The following is a 21845-nucleotide window of genomic DNA, read 5'->3' on the forward strand; positions in this document are numbered from 1 at the left end:
CCCAGATCCAGAAATCTCTATCAGGATGTAACCAACTTATCTTCTATGAGCATTTTCAGACTTTTGTACTGTTTCTCTGGAGATTTGCTGCTCAACAGCACTAGCGTTAGAGGAGGCCATCAAGCAGGTCCTTAGCTTGCTCTTAGCCTTTTCTCAAAGGAATGCTCTTAGAAGGCTAAGCAATGGCATCCTTTTTGACTAGTATTATTGTGGTAATTTAATGTCTTTTATTTTAGTTGGAGACTTGTTTAGGTAAGGATTAAACTCAGAATTCTGAGTAAGACCTGGCATCATCATGGCTTTATCTGTAACCCAGCTAATAACCAAAATCTACCTTGGTAAAAGCTGACTCAGTAAGCTTGTTGACCTGAATTTTCTTCTGAACCAGTTTCACAACCATTTGCTAAAGGTAGAGGTGATGTACAGGTACACAAACTGTGTTAGTAAGGAGAGGAGTCAAAACTTCAGCTATTTTTTTTTTTTTTCCCCACCAGTTTTCCTACCTCTATACCTGGAGAGTGAGTGTTATCATACTGAGAAGGTCACACTTGGATGTTTGACAATGGCTTGTTGTCTTCCTAAGACCTTAAGATGGTCTTGTGGTTACATTTTGGATTAGGACTTAGAGCACTCTTGGCTGTTTCAGATATTGTATATACTGTTGGGTAAATTAATGAAATGCATTTGACTTTGGTTCCACTTCTGTAAAACAGAATACTTGTCTATTTTATATCATATGTTTCAAGAGACAGATAACCTTCTTTCACCCTCTCACAGTGTTTTTTGAGCGATGTAGCGCAGACAGACTCTGATCCTGGCTAGGACTCACTGCCTGCTTGGATGAATGTCAGTCATAATCCCGCTCTACATAAAATAAGGATTTTAATTGGAGTAGAATTTTATTTTCTATGAAAGATATTCTCTGTTTCATTCTTTTAAGCTGTTCCTGGCCATTGTAGACAGCTGGGGCGTTGACACCAATTAGCGTTCCAAGGAAATTCTGAAAGGATTTTTTTTTTTCTAGTATGTGACTTTAGCAATGATTTTACCAGGATCTTTCAGACTGAGTAGAGATACTGGCTACTAATGTAATATTAGGAATTGCTAATCAAGCTGGGTTCTGCTTGACTGTTATGAGAGATCTGGGACATAATAAGGTAGGTATCCCACCCACTTGTGGGACAGGACACTGTTGAAGTCTGAGCTTTGGAGCAACTTTGCTCTCATAGGAGTATTTGGTGCCCTGAACACAGATTTGGGCATGGGATCTAAGCTGATTCTTTGAAGAGGATAATGTAACAGCTGGCTTATATGCTTTTGTGTTAAATGACTTGGAGTGGAACTCTGCAATGCTGGACTTACCCCAACTAGCTTTGCCAATTTTCTGGACTATATTTCCAGTACTGGATCTTGTCAGCGTGGGCTTAGGTGCTGATGTCACTGTATTTGGACTCTCCTTGTGTGAGGAGAGTCACTTTCGAGAACTTTAATGATGGTAGGATGGGGAAAGATTCATAAAAAGAATAAACCCAAAGGGAGGGAGGGAAAACCCAATAACAGTCACTTGTTACCAAAGCATATTGCAAGATGTTGCGTGCAACTCTTTATCTGGCAGAAGAAAATTACATGCTTCTGATTGCACTGCTTCTAGTTTGACTGATTTATTTTTTTTTTCTCCCCCCTTACTTTTCAGTTAAAGATATAGAGAGAAGAAAAGAAACGAGTAAATCCAAGGTGAAGGATCCAGAAAAAACAAATGCGAGTAAACCAGCTCCAGAAGGTCAGATCATAACACATATGACTTGTGTGATATTCTGAAAATAATCAACTTTTTTATATAACTTGGCCATTGTATAGATTTTCTTTAAGTCAGTACTTTAAGTCTGGTTCCCAGGGTTATGTTAAACAGAAGGGAAAAATCAGTATTTTCAGGAATATTGGAGAGTTGCTGCAAGAGAAGTATTGCTTTTAGTTCTGTGTTTTGCTTTACCACTTTATACAGTAAGGTCTAAATACCACCATGAACAGCATAAAAGCAGTCTTAGAACCTGTATTAAAAAATCATGTTGCCTGTACTTCCCCACTGGGTGCACTTTGAGTAGTGAAAGAAGTGCGTGCATGTGTAGATACGTAATAATAATTTCATATCATCTTGGCAGCAAGACAGACTTGCAGTAATAATTCCCATCTAAGGTCAAATTGGTATTATTGTATTATTAGGCACATAATAACTTGATAACTCTGTCTGAATGTAGGTCATATATATGAAAACATTTGAAAAATTTTGTCCAGTTGCAAGGAGCCAATCTTCTGGTGAAACATGATATTGCTTGTCATGAGAAGCTCGTCTAGTATGGACAGGAAAATCTATTTCAAGCTTAATATATAACTCTATTTCCTGTTATTCTAAAATTTAAATAACATCTTATTTATGAAGTAACCCCAACAGTAATTATTCCCTTCAGTGGTTATTTATGATGTACAGAACAAGCACAGACAAGAATAGCTTGCTATGACCTTAAATAGTCTCTTCTGTGAATAAATTGGACAGTTTCAAGGATCCCATTTCTCCCATCTCTTTTAGCTCTGTCTCCTACTAATGCAAGTATCAAAGACCTCACCCAAAGCTTCTTGAAGCCCATGCAAATTTTTCTCACTTCAGTGGGTTTTTCTTCTTACCATACATACTTGTGTCATGTTGTATTTATTAACACTGTACAAATTTGTTTCCATACAGCATTTCTCAAGCCATAGCATCCCTGAATTCATCACATTGGGTGCATTGGGGAGACTGTTCGCTAATATTTACAACACTTAAAGAATCAAGTTATACCTGCTAGGGCATGATGGGGTAATGGATAGATGATCTTTCTTTCATGTGTAGAGGAAGACTGAGTTGGAAGAAATGAGAGAACTACAGAAGGAAAATGTGATTTGTTTTCTTAATGAAGGACAAGTGATAAAAGTTGAAGGAGGGAAAACTGGGCCTGTAATAGGAAAATGTTGATTAACTGCAGACAGAGGAAAGTGTCTGCCAGACTGTGGGAGAGGATTTATGCTTTTTCAGGGAATAGGGGCAAAAACACTGTTGGCAAGAGGAGATTGGATCTGCAGTCTCTCCACTTTTAGGATTCTTGTTTACTTGAAAAGTCTTTAGCTCAATCACTTTCCTCCTCCATGCACAACTTTTTACTCATCTAAACTTCAGTTGTATTGGGGCAGTTTGTATCAGGGCAAAATACACTTCCATCCAGCACTTGTGGAAAGCTATTGCCTTACACTTACTGTAGCAGGTTTTACTAGAAAACTAGGGTATATATTTGAGAGAAAGGCAAAGGTTAAAAATTTCTCGATCAGCAAAACTGACCAAAAAGAAAAAAAGTTATGCTAATTTTTATAATTCTTGATTTAGTTTAGCTCTATTCCCAACCCAGTTATATTTTAATGTAAAGTAATAGACTTTTTTCCTACTGTCTAGCTATTGCATATTTCTTCCCTTTGCGCAGTATAACGATTATTCAAAGTGATGGAGATTCCAACTGAATGACTTCAGTGGGAGTAAAGTAAGAGTCCAAGCAAAAACGTTCTGTAGAAATAACAGCATCAGCAAAAAATGTGTAGCTGGGGTAGAAGTGAATTCAGGACCGATACACAAAGAGTAATGGTATCAAAACTTTCCTAGTTTAATATATAAAGACCGCTCCACCTCAAATTGAAATTGTATCAAAAAAAAAAAGGAAGAGTCTGTGAAAGAAATGGATTAAAGAAATAAGAGCAAAATTTTATGGCAAAACCATGAAGAATAACTTGATCCTCTGCAGATGTTTGGCAGGAAATTATTTGAGTATGACCAAATGAATTCAGGCCAGCAGTTAATTGGTTTCATAACAATTTATTATGTGGCTAAATTTGGTGGATTTAATAGCAACCCTGCTTCCTTCTGTGGCTGTGTTATATCCTTGATCAAGTTGGTAAGACCTTAAGTGTTAACAGTACAAAAGAAATTATTAGGTAGTATTGTACTGTATCTGAAAACAAGAGCCATCTTTGCCCACAAAACAAACTGAAAAGAACTGTTGTCCAGATTGGTATTGTCAGTGGTTGTGGCTTCTGCTCTTGTCTTGATTGAAAGAATAGCAAAAGCCTATTTTACCGTTTCTGCAAGTATTAAAGTTTTGATGTAAGGAGGTGCCTTCTGTGAACATCTGCCCCACTTGTTACAGAAGGATGTTTACATAAGAAGAAACTAGAGTGTCTTTGCAAGCCTTAGAAAGGCAGAAGTCATCAGTCATTCTTCTGCATGTGGAGAATTTTCTGGCAAAATTCTCCAGTGTCAATATTAGTACAGATTTGGCAGTTAGTAGGCCAGAAAATCTGAAATCAATGTTTTGGGACAAAACTAATAAAGCACAGCAATACACTGCTCAGTCTGTATGAAAAATCACGTGGACTCTCTCAATAACGCAAGGTCCAGTTTGTGCATTGTGGTAACTCATGTATCCTGCTGATTTTCCTGAAAGGCACAAAAGGCACATAATCATAGACATTTGTTGTTTATAAATACTTAGCTAATATCCTTGCTTCAGGGTCACATAATAAACCACAGAAATTTCACTTTCAGTTTTGGTGGGACAAAGAATTCACCATAACCCTTCTGCTCATAGAAACTAGCTCTTCATTAAGAAATACAAGATGGGTAACTATATTAATGATTCCAGATGGTTTCAAAGCTTCTCACTCTTATTTGCATCTGTGGTTTGGAGGACTGATTCTGCAGTGCTGTCCACTCTTTGATTGCCAACTGTCTGATGCTCTAGGTAGTGCTGGGAGGTATGGATGTCTTCTACTAAACTCCCAAATCTACTTTTTTCTTCTGTCCTTAAATTAGATTGTACTTGGGTTTCACTCTGTTTTTCTGGAACTCTGTCAGTGGCTTGTGTGGCTTGCTCGTAATTTTTCCAGCAGCTTCAGTAACCTAGATTAAAATTTTCCATCTATTCTGTCCTGCCCATTCAAGTAGTTTGAAAAGATTTGCTCCTTTCTTTCCTGCTCAAAGCACTATGCTCTTATCTCAAACAAACCTCCAGTGTATATCCAGTAATGTCATTGTGCCAAAATAATTCAGGTTTAATGTCTAGCACTCATCCATCAAATGTTCACTTTATATTTGATTTCCAGAAACCTTCTCTAGTTCTTCTGCACAACCACTTTCAAGTCTTGACTCTCCTTTCTATATTTTTCAGAACCTGTCAGTTTTCAGCTTACTGATTTATTGCTGCTGTGCACACTTACATTAATAATGTCAGAAGCCTTTTCTCTTTCTCTCTGTTGAGATAAAGCTCACAGACTCAGCTGCTTTCAGCACACACTGATATTTGAGTACTTGTACCTTGGCCCTTCTCCAGCTCCCTCGTGTACAAAGCTCCTTTCTGTACAGCGACAGGGGTTAATACATTCTGTGCCTTCTCAGATGTTTTACAGTTTCTCAGAGAGCTTCTATGAGTGATTCTTTAATCAAATCCCTTTGGGGAGGGGAGAATCACAATGTTTTGACTATCTCCTGTGGCAAATATACGACTATATCCTTTCTCTGCAGAGTACTTCTCTGTGTGTCTGAAATGTTTTTAGCCACCCATTTAAATAAAAACAACAAAATACTAAGGGACAGTTTTATTTTTTTGCTTGTGGACTTTATTTTGGGGGTTTTTAGTTGAGAGGTGTGGTAAATTAGCCTAGGCTAGCAGCCAAACTCCCACCTATCTGCTTGCTCCCTCCCCTCCTCAGCAGGATGGGAGAGAAAATGGGAAGAACAGGAATGAAAAAGCTCAGGGGTTGAGATAAAGACAGGGAGCCTGCCTACCAATTACCATGGTAGGCAGACATACTCAACTGGGGGAAAATTTACTTGATTTATTGCCAATTAAAATAATAAAAAAAAATTAATAATGCGGGTAGTGGGAAACAAAAAGACAAACATTAAAAACAACAGCTTTCCTCCCTGCTTTCCCAGGCTCAACTTGACCTCCCCCCTCCTCCCAGACTCCTTTCCTCCTCCCTTGTTATCACTGCAGGTTACACTCAGTCCAAGTCCCTTCAGAGAGGAAGCAAGCTGTGCAAAAGGGGCGTTGAGGGGTTATGATCAGGACGTAGTGGTTTCTGTCTGCCGTTTCTTTCTTCTCACACCTTTTTCCTCCTCCAGTATGTGTCCTTCACAGGCTGCAGGGAATATCTGCTCCATCATGGAGCGCCTCATCCTCCAACCTTGGGGTTCCATCTGCTCTTTCTCTCTTTTTTTCCCCTCCTTCTCTCTCTGCCTGGCATTTTCTGCCCTTTCTTAAATATGTTTTCCCAGAGGTGCCACCCACAAGATGTGCAAAGGCACAGGGTGGCCTCTGGTCTCTTCTCAAAAAGGCCACCTCTGCAGCTTCCCTGCTGCCAAACCTGGGCAGACGCTCAATACAAGAGGTCCTCTATTAATGCTCTACTAAAGTGTTTACACAGTCTTAAACCTGTCCTGTTCAGAAATTCCCTTATGCAAATCTCAAATTGGGATGATTTAGGACAGCATAGATCATGTATGGACCAGATGTCTTCTGAATCAAGTTTTCACAGGATAAGCCTTGTACAGACTGTAGACTATTAAAACGATGAGAAATAAGCTCCCATAAAAGATTATGTGATTTATGTACGATGCAATGTAACAGTTACTTTCTCATCGTAAAGTACATGTAATGTAGTCATATAGTAAGTATGACTTGTTAGGGAGGCCAGAGATCTTCACTGCACAGCACAGAACATGCTGGTTAGTTCAACCTTCCCAGATGAAAATTGCATTTCATAGCTGGAGCAAGTCCATTGGGGGCAGATGTGTTTTTTGTTTGTTTGTTTGTTTTAACTGATTCCTATGAAAATCTAGTGATATGTGGCCTAGTTAAAAAGCCTGGGAGAACTGCAACTTTTTAAATCCCTTAGATGGTTCTTTCTGATGGAGGCACCTTCACCACAGGTCAGGAACCAAACTGGCAGAACATTACCTGAGCTGCCTGGGCTGGTGTGGGCCCAGCTGGATGACCTGAGGAAAGAGGTATTGCACCTCAGTTCCTTGCCCAAAAGGAGTATACGGGAGGAAGTTCTAGGGTAAATCAACTGACGATAAAAGCTAGATCGGAGTTTCTAGCTAGACTGAGATAAACAAGTAGAAGTTTAGGAAAGAAAATGTATAGCTAATCTGTTGGGTCATGGGTATAGAAAGGACAACTAGAAATGGAAAAACTAGACGCTGGGTGAGTGAAAAATAATGTAGAAATCATAGTGAGCCTCAGAGATAGAAAAAATTGCAGAAGTTTTTTTTTAATGAGCTATGTAATGCCATACCTTGTCTGCCACAAAGCCTAATAGAAGGGTGCAGATGCTGGATTATATTATCTGTATGTAGGTAATATGAACTATTGTTAAAAACATTGAATAGTGACTTTATGTATCTTGATCGATGTTCCTGCATTTGTATATTAATTTAAATATAAAAGTTTTTGAGGAAGAGGTAAAAATGACCTGTAAGGATAAACAAATGTTTCCTTTGAAAGAATTTAATAGTGATCTTTACCAGTGATTTTTAGTGAATTTAATATTATTAGTGATTATTATTATTATGGATAAAGATATATATACATACAAGTTATAAATATTGTGGAGAATGGCTGCTCACTCAGTCAGAGTTCACTTTGGCACATGCTGGTCCCACGCTTTTTGTGTTCTTCACTACTCAGTGCTGCCTGGAGAAGAGATTTTGGTTGTATTGTACTAAATTTCAAGTTTTTAGCACTTTCAGGGTTCAGTATCAAAGTCTCCTGGAAAGCGACCTTGAAGCCATCTGTCATGTGACACTTAGCTGCGAAGTATTAATAGGAATAAGTATGCCTGCAGTTACTTTCAGGCGAGTGTGCTCTGCCAGTGCTTTGAATGATGCAGCATCAATGTCTTTTTGGTGCTGGATCTTTTGTAGTTTTTCTTGTGAATATAACTTTTAGCTTCCTGATCTATGTCTAGAAAACAGGTGGAGTTCTCAGCTGACTGAAAAACTGTGTAGACATATCCAGAGTTATCCTATTTTGCAGTGAGATAGTTTTTGATTTTTTTTGTCTTCCCAATGTATTTTACATTATTAGTGATATTATTTACATTATTTCTACAATCTTTCAAAGTAAATGTTTCTGATTTTTTTTTTTCCATATTTTTTCTTCCAGTGCTATGCACACTATCAGAATGCAAAAGGCATATCATTCCTCAAAATGACATGGTATACATATCTGAGGTTTCTATTATAATAACTCTTGCAGTGAGGTCACATCAGTCTTCAGATAGTGACAGAAATGAGAGGTGCAATAAACTTGAAAAATACGCTGATTTGCTTTCTTCTTCCAATACTGCTATCACCTTTGATGCAAATAAGCTTTGACATTCACTCTGTAGCTGTTGAATGGCACTATTTAAGCAGAGTAGGAACAAATCTGCAGAGGTATATTAAGATACTATTCAGCAGAAGAGACTAATTATCTAATTTATTAACTTGTCTGTTTAGTTAATGTCAGATGCTTCAGTAAGTATTACTAGACAGTGTGAAATGAGTGCTATGAGGTTTTTGACTAAGCCACAGGAATGAATACCTTCTGAACTTCTCTGTTGGCTGCATTTCATAGTTTTACTCACTTCATCCTGGCTAATGTAACCACAAATGTTGGTTTTAGTCATGACATTTTTCTATTTTTTTATTACTTACTGAACTCCTAGTCTATGGAACTCATTAACTATGTCTTTATGCAACCTATAATTGGCCTTACTAACAGTGTTTTCTTGAGCTTTCTGGAGGGCACCTTAGCTCTTGTATTGTGAGCAAGCAGAAAAAAAGAGATTGTAACTATGTTGTGTGGGTGGTTTTTTTTCCCCAGTGCCATTCTGTTCTTCCTAAACAATCCTTATCTTCTCAGCCCTTGCACTTTAATCTGCTTCGGCAATCTGAGGGTAAAAGCAAGGTTTATTGGAAAGTACTTGGCTTTTCCACTGTCAATATGATTTCTTTTTTGTGTTGTGTTAGGGATTACTGAATCCTGTAGCCCAGTAGAAGCATGCAGGGTTGCGCCAACTCCATGCCCCCAGATCCAACCAGTAGCAAGACTGAGCCTGTAGTTCCAATAGGTCTGGGGTGATCAAGCACGGGGCTTGGCCAAACAAGTACTAACTAGCCACCTGTGTAGATGGAACTGGCCCCCTTTATGACTTTATCTTTCTATTTTCCCATGCTTGTCCCTCCCCAACTACCTTGATCACTCCCTTTTGTTGCCTTTGGTTCCTCCCCTAAACATATCATACTAAATCTTGTACCACCCCCAGATACTCTTTGCTGTATCCTGTAAGTCTCTCCCTAAGCAGTAACCACCACCAGGCTGAACCATGAACAGACCATGTTATGAAGTACAAGTTACAAGTATGTGAGTACAAGTTATAAAAATGTGTTGCTGATCTTGGAAGATACCAGCAAGATGAGACCCCTGTAATTAATGTTTAGTTTCTGGGTCTATGCCATACTTACACAAGAGGCAAACACTGAACTACTTGGCCTGAGGCTGCATAATAGGTAAAGCACAAGGTTACCAGGGAGGTATCTTGTGGCTTTTGATAATTCCATGATTAGTATTTGCTGATCAGTGTTTTTGTTTGATTAAAGTTTCTGCTTACCTCCCCCCCCCCCCCCAATGTAGTGCAGTATAATATCAAAGAGTCACTTGAACTAGATGCAACCAAGTTTACTACAAAACTAATTGCAGTGCAGCTATGTTGTCCAGTACAGCACTCTCCCTGGTGAATGCACTAGCCTGCTTAGAATTAGCGAGCTCAAGGACTTCTACCTTATTCTCTGTTACAAAGTGTAGACATAACCCTGGCCATTAGTCTTTAGTGTCAGTTTCTTAGATGCTACAGAATAGGGGTAGATGCATTTCCTTCTTCAGAGATATGGTAAGTTCTTTAAACATTGTGGAATACTTCAATATGATAGGTTCAGTTTTGGACATGTGTAAATTAAAATCTGCATCAAAAAGTATAGTGAAGTTTAGAACTATTGATTGTATTTGTCTAAATGGTAGGCTACTGTCTACATTTTCCTAAAAGTTGTATATACATCATACTGAGACTTGAATATTTCATCTTTGTAGTGTCTGTAGGGTATGTGGATGCATTACCTTGTCGTGTATGAAACAGGATGCATGTCTGCTGTCATTTAACTGCCTCACAGCTGGGGACACATGCTCTGTGTAGGCTGTTGAGTTACTTCAGGACTGCTTTTTTTTCAGTTTACTTTTGAGTTCTGTGCTTACCATCTTGACAAGGATTTTAGTAGTCTTTACCAAAAATTGCTTTTCAGCACTGTGTGGCATGCAGTCCTTTGACATGATTGTGAATAGCTCTTGTGTGTGTGGTATATATCTGCTTGTTCTAGCATTTGCTAATCAATTAAAGGTAATATGAACATAAAAATGAATCTATTATCTATGGTTCTTTGGGGGAGTTGCCTTAGATCCTCATGCCTGCCTTGGGAAGACTGGGGAATGCTTGGACCGTGCTCCAGTGTTCTGAGAACATTTTGAACGACCACAAAGCTTTGGCAAGCATTTATAATTATGCTCCCCTCATCACACTCTTCTGACCGCTCTGAAGCTGCTTAGACCAGGAATAATTTTATATACCTATTTTGGTTTCAGACTCTGTCACTTTGGCTTTGGACTCACTTGGCTTTGTTCTGTCCAACCTTAGCCCAAGCAGGGGATCCATGATACATCCTATCTCAGCTTTCACTAGTGAAAGCAGCACCTGACCATCTGGTCTTTGCCAATAAGACTCTCACTTAAATGCCTGCAGCTGGTCTGTTGTGTCAGTGGTTTTGCTGCTGGTCAGATCACCATCCTGACGTGCTAAAAGATCGCTGCTCTGGACTCCACTTAGAACCTGCACAGTAATCCTATCAGCAGGCCCCCATCCATGCTAAGTTTGCAGAGCATGGTTTTTTTTGACAGTGACTATTTTTTAACTTGTGCCATGAAAGTGATGGCTTTCCATTCTTATTCTGTGTGACTCCTCATGGACTTCTTCTTTCTCAACTTCAGGTGATGCAAATAGCTGTTTAAAAACAAGAGATGAAGTAGACTTATCAGAATATACCATTGCTTTTTTTGACGTATGAATTTAGGTTACCCCGTCCAAGCCATGTTGGTTTCTGTGCTTCTCAGAAGGTAGAATTTAATGAGAGGCATCCATTAAGTTTCCAAGCTAGTCTATAAACCTGTGAGCCATCATGCAGAGCTTTGTACATTAGAAATTCCTTGTTAGTCAATGGAGGACTTACCGGAGGACTCTGTTGCAAGGAAACTCATGGGTAAACTCCCCTTTACTGTCTGGAAAGTTTAGCTTATTGTGCTGTGGATGATCAATGCTTATTCCAGAAGTTCATCATACAAATTTCTATGGAGGACATAGCTAAGGTTTTGTATTCTTTGACTACTACTTGCAACTTAGATTTCCTTTTGCAATGGCAATACTTTTATGGACCTGGCCAGGATCCTTCGGCAGACTCCTGCTTCCTGCCTCCCACGACTGGAAAACCTGATAGGAAGTATCAGCACTGCCATGGGCAGAATTCTTAAATGCTTTTCCTTTGCCATAATTTTGGTAGTTGCTTTGAAGAAAACCAAGCAAGCTGCATCTAGAGATTGCAGTATTTACATCTGCCATCTGGCCAAATTAAATAGCCATTAGTTTACTTGCAAGTGCGTTGAAATCATCTGAATAGAGAAATACATTCTTGAGAGAAAGCAAGCTTGAAACTGAAGACCCAAAAGTGAATTGGGAAATGGTTCACTCTGAGTAGTGCACTTTGATCCTGACAGAAAGAACCCGACTGAAGTGAGATCAGGGAAGACAGAGGAAGAGAGAAAGATTGAGGAGGGAGTGGTAGATCTTAACATAAGAGTGGTACCATATATATTTTGTAACTGCCTTGTCTGTTTTGGTTATCTTTAAAATTGTGAATAATTTTATTTATTTACCTTAGCCTGGTTTGAGATTCAGTATTAACATGGAGGTTGCTGGATCCCTTCTTCAATTTGTGTATGCCAGACAAACTCTGGATTTGTTCAGAAAATAAAAGGATTGGCATTAGAAATTATGGCCAGTCTCCATTCTTATCCAGGGATTCCACTTATCTCCTGGCTCCTCCTTTCTGTAGGAGGAACTGCTTTTCTTCCATCTGTCAGTATGTTAACATCAAATAAATGGTCGTGGTTGTGCATTACCTCTCATACAGTGTTCCAGGCCAGGCAGAAGCTGGAGATTGGTCAGACTGCCTTTCTGTTATCCGCAGTCGCTCTCCCTGTTCCTCTTTAGGAACTCTCCCTGAATGCATCTGCTTCATTGAAAAGAAAATACAGCATTGACATAGATATCTAGGGAATCCATAGCTCATGAAAAAAAAACGCGCTTTATAGCTCTCTTTCTACTCTCTCAGAGTAGAAAAAGAGACTTAGCCTATCTTGGACCTAAACATAAGTTTCAATTTTGTCATAAAGTGATCCAGCTCCTAATATCAGAACTACTCAGGTTCATAACCCTTGAGTTATGTTTGTCCTCATACTTCTGCACAGTAAATATGTATAACGCTTGGTAAGTCTGAACCATTACCAACTGAAAACCTCCTGTCTAGGCTTTTTTTTCTTTGGTAGCTTTCCCTAAGGCACTGACCTTTTATTGTGCAATCTATTATTGGTTGAAGCGGGATACTGCTATTCATGTTCTTGAATGACTGATTAATAGAATTAAATGAACAGTCTTTCATTCTCTTCAGACTGCTTTTCGTCTCTTCAGGTCATTAGCTCTTGAGCATCCATCTCTCCGCAGTGCTCTGGCATGGCTAGATTCTCGTGGCAGCAACAGACTGTGACCTTAAGTCAGATTCAGGGTCTGTGTTGACATGTTTCATTATTGAAATACTTTCGTTACTACCACGCTGAGACGCTCCTTAACAGTTCATCATCTGGTAGCATGAATTCTCATAATCTGAAGTCTGTAGGCTTGCTCATGATGATGTATATTCTAGGCAAATATCTCAGTTTATCATGAATGGTGCTTGTCTTTGATATAAGACACTACATCGTCTTTGAAACTGAAGCTACATAGCAAAAAGTTGAAACTGGGCAGGTTTTAAAATTTGTATGGCAACCTTGAAGGGAGAACCAAAAAAAGCTTTGGGGAGGTGGTAACAGACAGATACATTAATAAACACTGAAGTGCAAGACCAAGACCCTCTTGTAAGAAAGCTACAGTCATGAAGGATTGATGCATTCATCAGCAAACTCATCATGAATTTGCATTCCAGTTGTATTGTATACCCTGACGAACAAGCTGCATTGCTTTGTGCTCTGGGCAGCAAAATGGGAGATTAAGGTTAATGTTTTGGTATCTCTTTTCAGGGACTGTGATCCTTGAGATGGTCTTGTCTTGAATGCAACTAGAAGGTGCCAAATCTTTTGCTTTTCAGCTGTCTGCTGTATACATGTTCCCTTTTAAGGCTGTTGCTTACACTTTGAGAGGGGATGAGTCTTGTTTCACAGCCTGTCCCATTCATCTGATACTAACACTGTTGATCAACATCAAGCAGGAGCTTGTACTGAGGAGAGAGGATTTCAGGGTCATTTCCACCATCACTGCATAATTGAAGTCTTCGTGTTCTTTCTGGACCTGTTGATGCATTTTGTTGATGCTGATTCTGAGCTCTCTCATGGCAGCACCCTTTGCCTGGTGCCCTGTGTGCCGAGTAAGCCTTGGTGTTACAACTGAGCTATGCCTCTTGGTTAAAAAGGTGCTAGTTAGTAGCTGAAACAGAACTTAACTTACCTGGCTGAGTGGTCCGTGTTTTCCATCTCAAAGGTGTTCTTGCCTGTCTGGTTAGCTGTACTGCTCAGCTCATACTAGTCTGTCTGCATATAACGAGGGAGTTCTGTTTCCTTATCTGACTGCTGTATTTCATGCGTGTGTCTTTAGCTCATCAAGTGTTTGTTTGGCTCATTATTCCTCAGTAAGTGGAGCCATGGTATTCTTGTACTCGACTCTCCTGGAATCCTCAAAGGAGCTTCTCTGGAGCACCAGCTTGATGCCTGAGCATATTTAGTTTCCTTGTATGCAGGAAAGTTAGCAGAATTAGGGCTGCATAGTGGTGCAGACAGCTGTTTCAGAAGTAAATGTTAATCTCAGCATCTTTGCTTGGGTTTGGTTTGTTTATGTGGTTAAAAATGTGTGGTAAAATTTCTGGTCTTTTGCACTGATCTTTCTAGTAAGTATGATAAAGGAAGGAAAACTGTAAATTGTGAGCGTGGGGATGGTAGCTCCTTCAAAAAGAATAAATTGGCTGTGGCCTGTGAAATACGACTTATCTCTTGTCTCCCTATCCTATGTCTCATCTCTTCTCTCCGTACCCTCAAGACCTTTCAAACTCAACATCCAAATTTAGGTCAATACTTAAGAAGCAGGGAGGTTGCGTCAAACTGTGGTGGATGTTTCTGCCTTAAGAGCTTCATAATCTTTAGTGTTCTTCTGTTCTCCAAGAAGCAGTAATAAAGTATCAGTTGCAAGCAATAATGATGTGTCTGTTAGAGGTTGGTTGAGATACTTTTATGACTTTGATGGGGCAGTTCTGTTTAGCTATACCTTAAAAAAAGAGAATGACACTCAGAAGCTCGTGTTTTTTCTCAACAGAATCACAGATCCTTTGCCAGCCTTGCAATTGTTAGTATTTTATTAATCTGGGAATAGGAAACAGATGGCGGGAGGGAAACCCTAAAACTGATCTACTAGAATGTAATTATGCAACAATTATTATTTATTGGAAAAAATTGAGCAAGAACAACTGAAAAATTATTTATTGAATATTGAATAATTATTTATTGAATATTGAACTTTTTTTTTTTGAAAAAAATTGAAAAGATCCTCTTTTGAGCTCCATAGTTGGTTGCCCTCATCCTGCATTTCAGGCATCAGGGTGTTTAACTATCTGTGTGCATATTGAAGTACGTGGTATTAGGTAAGGGCCAGCAGTTTCATTTTGATTATGGCTATTGTAAATTGCTGAGTAGCTACCGGCCAAACTGAAAATAAACCCAGATGTCTAAGCATAGTCTGTACTTTGTGATTGGACTCTGCTTTGGTTTTGACAGCTCCCGTAACAGTTGAATGCTTTGGGTAGCAGCCAGTAATTTGTCTAGATTAATTAAAATAATTGTCTTTTCCTCAGTGCAAATTTTAAATTCACTCTTAGAGATTTAGAATTTGCCATTGTTTCTGGAAGATGTTTTAAAAAAATCATATGCATGTAATTGTTAGAGTCTTATTACTTCTATGCAGACCTTTTCTGTAAAATCAGATTAGTATTTTTCTCATATGACTGCAAATTAAAGATTAAAAAAATGCCTTTATCTGTAGAGTGAAATTGTTAAGAAAATCCCTGTACTAAAGTCCTTAGGATAAGATTCTGCATTAGATTTTTGGTTTTATTTTTAAAAAAATGCAGTTGGCTTTGGAGATAAGACTTGTCATTTTGTTGTAAAGCCTTTGAAACACTATGAAGAAAAGTAGCTATAAATGGAATTGAATGGAAGAAAATATTCAGTAAATTATTTTGAGATTTATTATTAGTCCTTCCGTAGTTTAAAAATATAACTATCCACCATATATGATATTGCATAACTGATATGCCTATGTGCATTGTTTATTTGTCTAGCTGGATGGTACCATAAGTACAAGATCAAAGAAACAATAAGTGAATGGAAGATACTGGAATCTTGGACAGAAAGAAACGTTGCAAGCTTGAAGACAGGGGTGCAATCTGCCTGAGGGGAAAAATATGTAACATGGCTATTTAGCAATTTGTTTATGGTAGGGAATAATGATTTTAGTGGATGAGAGGAATTCAAAAGTCTGTGAACTAGAGGAAAAGAAAATCAAAGGTTATCTTAAATGCTCACTTAGGAAAAGATATCTGTAGCATGTTTATTGCCACTTAGCCCGCTGATTGGTACTTCAGTACAGTACAGTGACACAGACTTTTGGGATTCTTCTTTTAAATTGCTCATTGGGACATAACCAAAGAACCACAAAATCAAATCCTCCAAGGAAGACTTTTTTAATATTTTTCTGCTTTTGCTTAATAGCATGTATTTTAAGAGGTCGGGATTTAAATATGTGGAAACTAATTATGGTAACCCTGTTGCCAGGATCTCTTTGCATTGGGTGGCAAACTATCAACTATGTGGCTCTGGGGGCAAAAGTCAAGGGCATGGGGGTTCAGGTGATCTTCTTCTTGATCCCACTTATGAGGGGAAAGGGCTTGAGGAGGACTGGGCAGATCCTATAGGTCAACAACTAGTTTTGCAGCTGCTGTCAGCAACAGGGTTTAGGTTTCTATAATGATGGGACCCTCTCTGAAGCCCAATAGCTGTTTGGAAGAGATTCGATCCATCTGACTAAGTGGGGCAAAATCATCTTTGCTAACAGGCTGGCCAGCCAGGCGAGAAGAGCTTTAAAATAGGAATGATGTGGGAGGGAGATAAGAACCTGCAATCACATAAGGGCTGGGATGGCAGGAAAGAGCACACCCTCACCAAGTTGTGCAGACGATACAAAACTGGGAGGAATGGTTGATACACCAAAGGGTTGTGCTGCCATTCAGAGCATCCTCAGCAGGCTGAAGAAATGGGCTGACAGGGATGTCATGCGGTGCAAAAAAGGGAAGTGCAGAGTCCTCGGACATGCTGGTGGCTGACTGCCTGGAAAGCAGGTTTGCAGAAAAGGCCCTGGGGGTCTTGGTGAACAAGTTGAACACTGTTAGCAGCAGTGTGCCCTTGTTGTAAAGAGGGCCAACAGTCTCCTGGGCTTCATTAGGAAGAAAACTGTCAGCAGGTCAAGGGAAGTGATCCTTTCTCTCTGCTCAGTCCTGGTAAGGCTACATGTGGAGTTCTGTGCCCAGTGCTGGGCTAGATCCCCAGTAGAAGAAAGATGTAAACTTACTGGAGTAAGTCCAGTGAAGGGCCATGAATATGATTAAGGATTTGGAGCATCTTTCATAAGAGGAGAGGCTGAGACAGCTGGACTGTTCAGCCTGGAGGACAGCAGATTCAAGGGATATTTTTCCAATATATAAAAATCCACATTTGAAGGAGTGAAGAAGGTACAGACAGACTCTTCTCAGTGGTGTCCAGTCAAAGGACAAAAGGCCGTTGACTCAAGCTGAAACAACTGTAAATTCCATTTAATCAAAGAAAGCACATTTTTTACTGTGGGGGTGGTCAAACACTGGAGCAGGTTACTCAGGTTGTGGAGTGTCCACCCTTGGAGACTCTTTAACCTGACTGGACATGGCCTGGAGCAATCTGCTGTAGTCGCCCCTGCTTTGAGCAGGGCACTTCAACTAGGCAATCTCAAGAGGTCCCTTCCCACCTCCACTACCCTGTGATTCTGGGAGTTGGAGGTTTTTCAGAGTATGGTGTTCACTCAGACATCTCTGCTCATTAGACAATGGATGAATTGCTACATTCAAGAGGGCACAAGTTTCATCCCGAGCTTTTGTGGATTGACACATGACATCCAAAATTAGTGATGCTTCTGAAGATCACTGCATATTTATATTTATACAAGCATATACATTGGTTATGTTTTGATAATATCATTTCAAGAAATGCTTGAAGTTAATAGAGGGACTTGTATTTGAGTCTTCTGCACTGTAACTGTACTGCACCATCTTTTTTGTTTCTGGACACACTGGCCACAACATCATATGTACCTGGATCTACAATGCTGAGCTCTAATGCAACAGTGTTGTAGAAGTTCACTTCAACTAATTTTTCAATTAGTTGCGTTAATGGCTTTCATAGATAGGCAGCTTGTTCTCTCAGGCAGGCTCTTTTCTGTTACTTTACCTGTTGTGTTGCAGCTGTAACTTAGTTACAAGCTCAGGCACGGACCAGCTCTTTATCATGATTTAGAGGGATTTATACATAGAGTATAAATTAATACAGCTTAACTAATGTTGAGGATTTCTGAGTGATTAACTGCATTCTAGACAGCCAGAGAAAACTGTCTCAGGGATTTCATACTTCACTAAAGCAAAGGGAAAAATAACCCTTTTAAATCCTGGCCTATTTGTTACATAGGAATGGTGGATTAATATGACCATATTAATAAAAAATTGTAGTTCTCTGCCTTGAAAAGTAATTTAGACTTTGAGACAGCTGTTTCATTTAAAACATTCATGCACTCAGTTGCAGAACTGAGAGCAAAGAGAAGTAGAGGATTATCACTGTAATCTGCAGAAGAGTTTCTTAGGTTTCATGTACTTTACAGGAGGGTTGTGGACCATCTTCAGTGTAAATTATTATGGCTAAATGGACACAGTATCTTGCCATCTTGAACTTCAGTTTCAGGAAAGATTTCAGCAGTGTGCTTTGTTCTGTGTTGACATGTTACCTGTTGGAAGAGAAACTAAAATAAATGTTTTAAACTCTCAGTTTAAATGTAGGGGGATTCTAAAATATATTTTTCTATCAAGGTACACACACCAAGAGAGTTTAGTGTTGCTATTTGGGAAGCTCCTGCAGACATCAGGTGCTTCAGTGCTATCAATCAGCAATGGTCTGCCAGAAAACATCAGCACTTTCTTTCATAGTTACCTTTTATATTTATTTTGTCTCTCAGGTAAATTAAAAAGTTAAGATGTAGGAAGAAAGCGACTGCTTACTGCAGAAGTACAACTATCATTGAGTGTGTATGGAAAGGTGCATAGAAAATGGCTGTATGCTTCCTTCTCTCACAGTTGAGAATTATCACTAGTATAGGTAGGCAATTAACATATTTTATCAGCTACTGCTTTAATTAGTTTTGTGGCTTTAGAAGGTACGCTTTAAATAATATTTATTTATTGCTATGTACTTTTTGAAAGAAGCAAAATTATTGAACTACAGCATTCACAGTCAAATGTGACATGATTAGACACAACAGATTCAGTAAATCTTAATAGTCCAACTCCACCAAATAACAAATTTGTAGGCCTGCCAGTTGGGCTATATTAGTTTCCTGGAACAGAAAAAGGTGCATGGGAAAGGGCTGGCTGCTTTACTTTATTTTGCTGTTTTTTCTAGGGAGCAGGGACAAACTTCTAACCTCGTTGGGCTGCTCTTTCAACCTAATGATGTTCCAGCATTTGAGTCCTTCAAATTCAAGCTATGGTTGGATCTAGTTCAAAGAAAAGCAGTTATGTTGTATGCATTTGTCTGGTCTGTAGCCTGACATATGGGATGTGTTAAACTGAGGTCTAAGTGCAATGATGATATCACCAGCACAGTGCAATAATATCAATGTCAGAAGCGTGGACTAGTGAGTTGCTGAACTTTGGAGCTGAACCCTGCCTTACATCCCTTTATGTTTTTAACCCTTTTTTAAAAAGAAGTGATGTTTTGCTGATGTAGATTTATATTGCCCTGGTCTTCAGTGGTGCTTCTGCTCCGCTGTGGTGCTGTCAGTCACTGTGGAGGACTGAGTTTTCTCTGTCATTCATGCTTTATTCACAAGGTATTTCTCACTCTCTTCTGTCATTAAGCTTCTTGCCTTTTGTGCTTTGTTACCCCCTGAATGAGTCTTCCATTCATACTGTATTATTACTGACCTCTACTTGAACTTTCTTCCTTTCCTTCCACATGTATTATTTGACTTTTCCACTGTGACAGGGAGTAAGAAAGGAAACGACATATTGCAGACTCAGAAAGAATTATAGTCTTAACTTCTTCTAAGCAGAAGAAGTGTGTGTTTTGGCTTTTGAAAATGAGAACAGGGTTTCATACCAAGGGGAGGCAAAATACCAAATGTGTTTCTGCAGAACGTATCATTACTGCATGCAAACTGAACTGGTTCTTCTAAGGCATTGAGTCCTCCTGGCTGGCAGTGCCTATATTTGCTGCTTCTTCCTTTGCCTTTCAAAGAACTTTCAAAAAGTAGTAGCATTAAGTCCAAGAGCCAAAGAGCCACTACTCTAGTCTAAAAATCATAGTTTTGTATTTGTGTCGAAGTAAGGCTTGCAGGTTTTTTTGGTCAAACTTCTGTTTTTTAACATTGCTTGCTTGCTCACTGAATGCATGTGTGAAAGAATACCAACAGGCTGAAAATGCAGCCTGAGAGAGGTGGTCAGTGTTTACAGAAGCTTGCAGACCCTGCTTTTGTTCTGTGCACCCCCTGTACTGCCAGAGCCCCTCCCAGTCCTCACTCTGCAGTCCATTCCCTTCAATGGGACGTCTCAAGGGTCACGTTTTGCAGGCTCCAATAACTCTCCCTCTATCCCAGAAAGTTCTAGCTGGATTTTTTTTCAGTGTTGCCATCACTTGCTTCACTCTCAGCCAAATTCTGACATAGGTCTTGATAGTGCTACAGCACTTGCACATTGGAATTGCAAGCAAATGCATCACCTTTAATGTCTGGGGGCTTGAGGGATCAAAGGCAGGAAACTTCATTTGGTAGATGCAAAAGTCCTTCAATGCTGGTTATTCTTTGAAAGATTTCCCTGAAACAAAGGAACCTAAATTCTTGATGATGATATGACTGTTGGTAATACTGAAGCAGGTTTTGACTATATAACTTGTCCTAATACGTTGCTAGTAGCCTTTAGTTGTATGCTGGTGTCTTTGGAGGTGAAATTTTGAGCCTATGCCTTCATTTGTGACATGCAGAAATGAGCAGACCAAGCCCCTTCCTCCTCAGTTAGCTTCCTGGCAAGAGTGGCAAGTTTCTTATGCCAAATAAGGCTAGGAAGATTGTATATGTGTTATAGAAAGTCCATTAATTTTTTACTTTCTCCCCATAAAACTCCTCCACCTATTGTAGGTGGATGCACTGAGTACAGTTGCTGGTGTAAAATATATAAGGTCTCTTTGTGACTTTAGGATGTTTGCAATTCTGTCATTTTCTCTACCCTAAAAATTGCAGGCTCTGTTTTTGTTTGTTGTAGTGGAATGCAGCACTTGAAGTAGAATACTGCTGTCTATATAACATTAGGAAACATTATACAAAATTAGGTAACTGGTCTGCTCCCTACTGTTCTGCTCTTGAAACTGGTGAGTATTGTATAATTCAGAAGAAAGTGGTACCTTCTGTCTCACTACTGTTTTCTTGATGACTGAGTAAAAGGGAAATAGGCACAACCTGATCACAGTATTGAAACTTGTAGTGGGCTAAAACACTGAGTGTTGGAAGCTTTCTTTATATAGAATTATATGCTGTCATCCTCCTTTAAGAAATGTTTTTGAGAAAATTGCCTATTAAAGTTAACATTTAGATAGTTGAAATGTTCAAAATTATCCCCAAACCCTATAGGAATTCATGACCATGTATGGTTGTATGGAAAGACTATTGAAAAAGACATTTGCTAGAACTGGTAATGGAAACTGGCTAATCTCAGTGGGGTGCGTAAATTATTTGCTACACACTGTGTCTTTTAGACTAACTTCACAAACTAGGATGATATGGTGTTTGTATTCCTACCAGGTTTTAAAGATTTCTGTACAGTATGTTATTCTGTTTAATATCTCACTGTTGTTTATTCCATTTTAGGGAACTTTCTACAATTCTATTAAGTACAACAAGGAGAAAACATAAGCAAATAGTGGGTGTACAGAAGTAACAAAACCTAAATGTTTTATGCAGAAAAGATTCAACAAGTATCTCCTATCTACGAAGAATGAATCAAATTTTCACATTTTGTGACATTG

At 39.1% G+C, this 21845-nt stretch overlaps 1 protein-coding gene across 4 annotated transcripts in view; it reads left to right on the forward strand.

Annotated features, from left to right (window-relative positions):
* The window catches only part of COL14A1 (collagen type XIV alpha 1 chain), a 126433-nt gene that overhangs the window by 12621 nt on the left and 91967 nt on the right, over nucleotides 1-21845 (forward strand). For all 4 annotated transcript variants that reach the window (XM_049824484.1, XM_049824494.1, XM_049824504.1 and 1 more), the window contains exon 5: nucleotides 1694-1780. In XM_049824484.1, the coding sequence (XP_049680441.1) occupies nucleotides 1694-1780 (87 nt within the window). The remainder of the gene's footprint in view (nucleotides 1-1693; nucleotides 1781-21845) is intronic.

This window comes from Accipiter gentilis, chromosome 2 (assembly GCF_929443795.1).
Source record: "Accipiter gentilis chromosome 2, bAccGen1.1, whole genome shotgun sequence".
Taxonomy (NCBI): Eukaryota; Metazoa; Chordata; class Aves; order Accipitriformes; family Accipitridae; genus Astur; species Astur gentilis.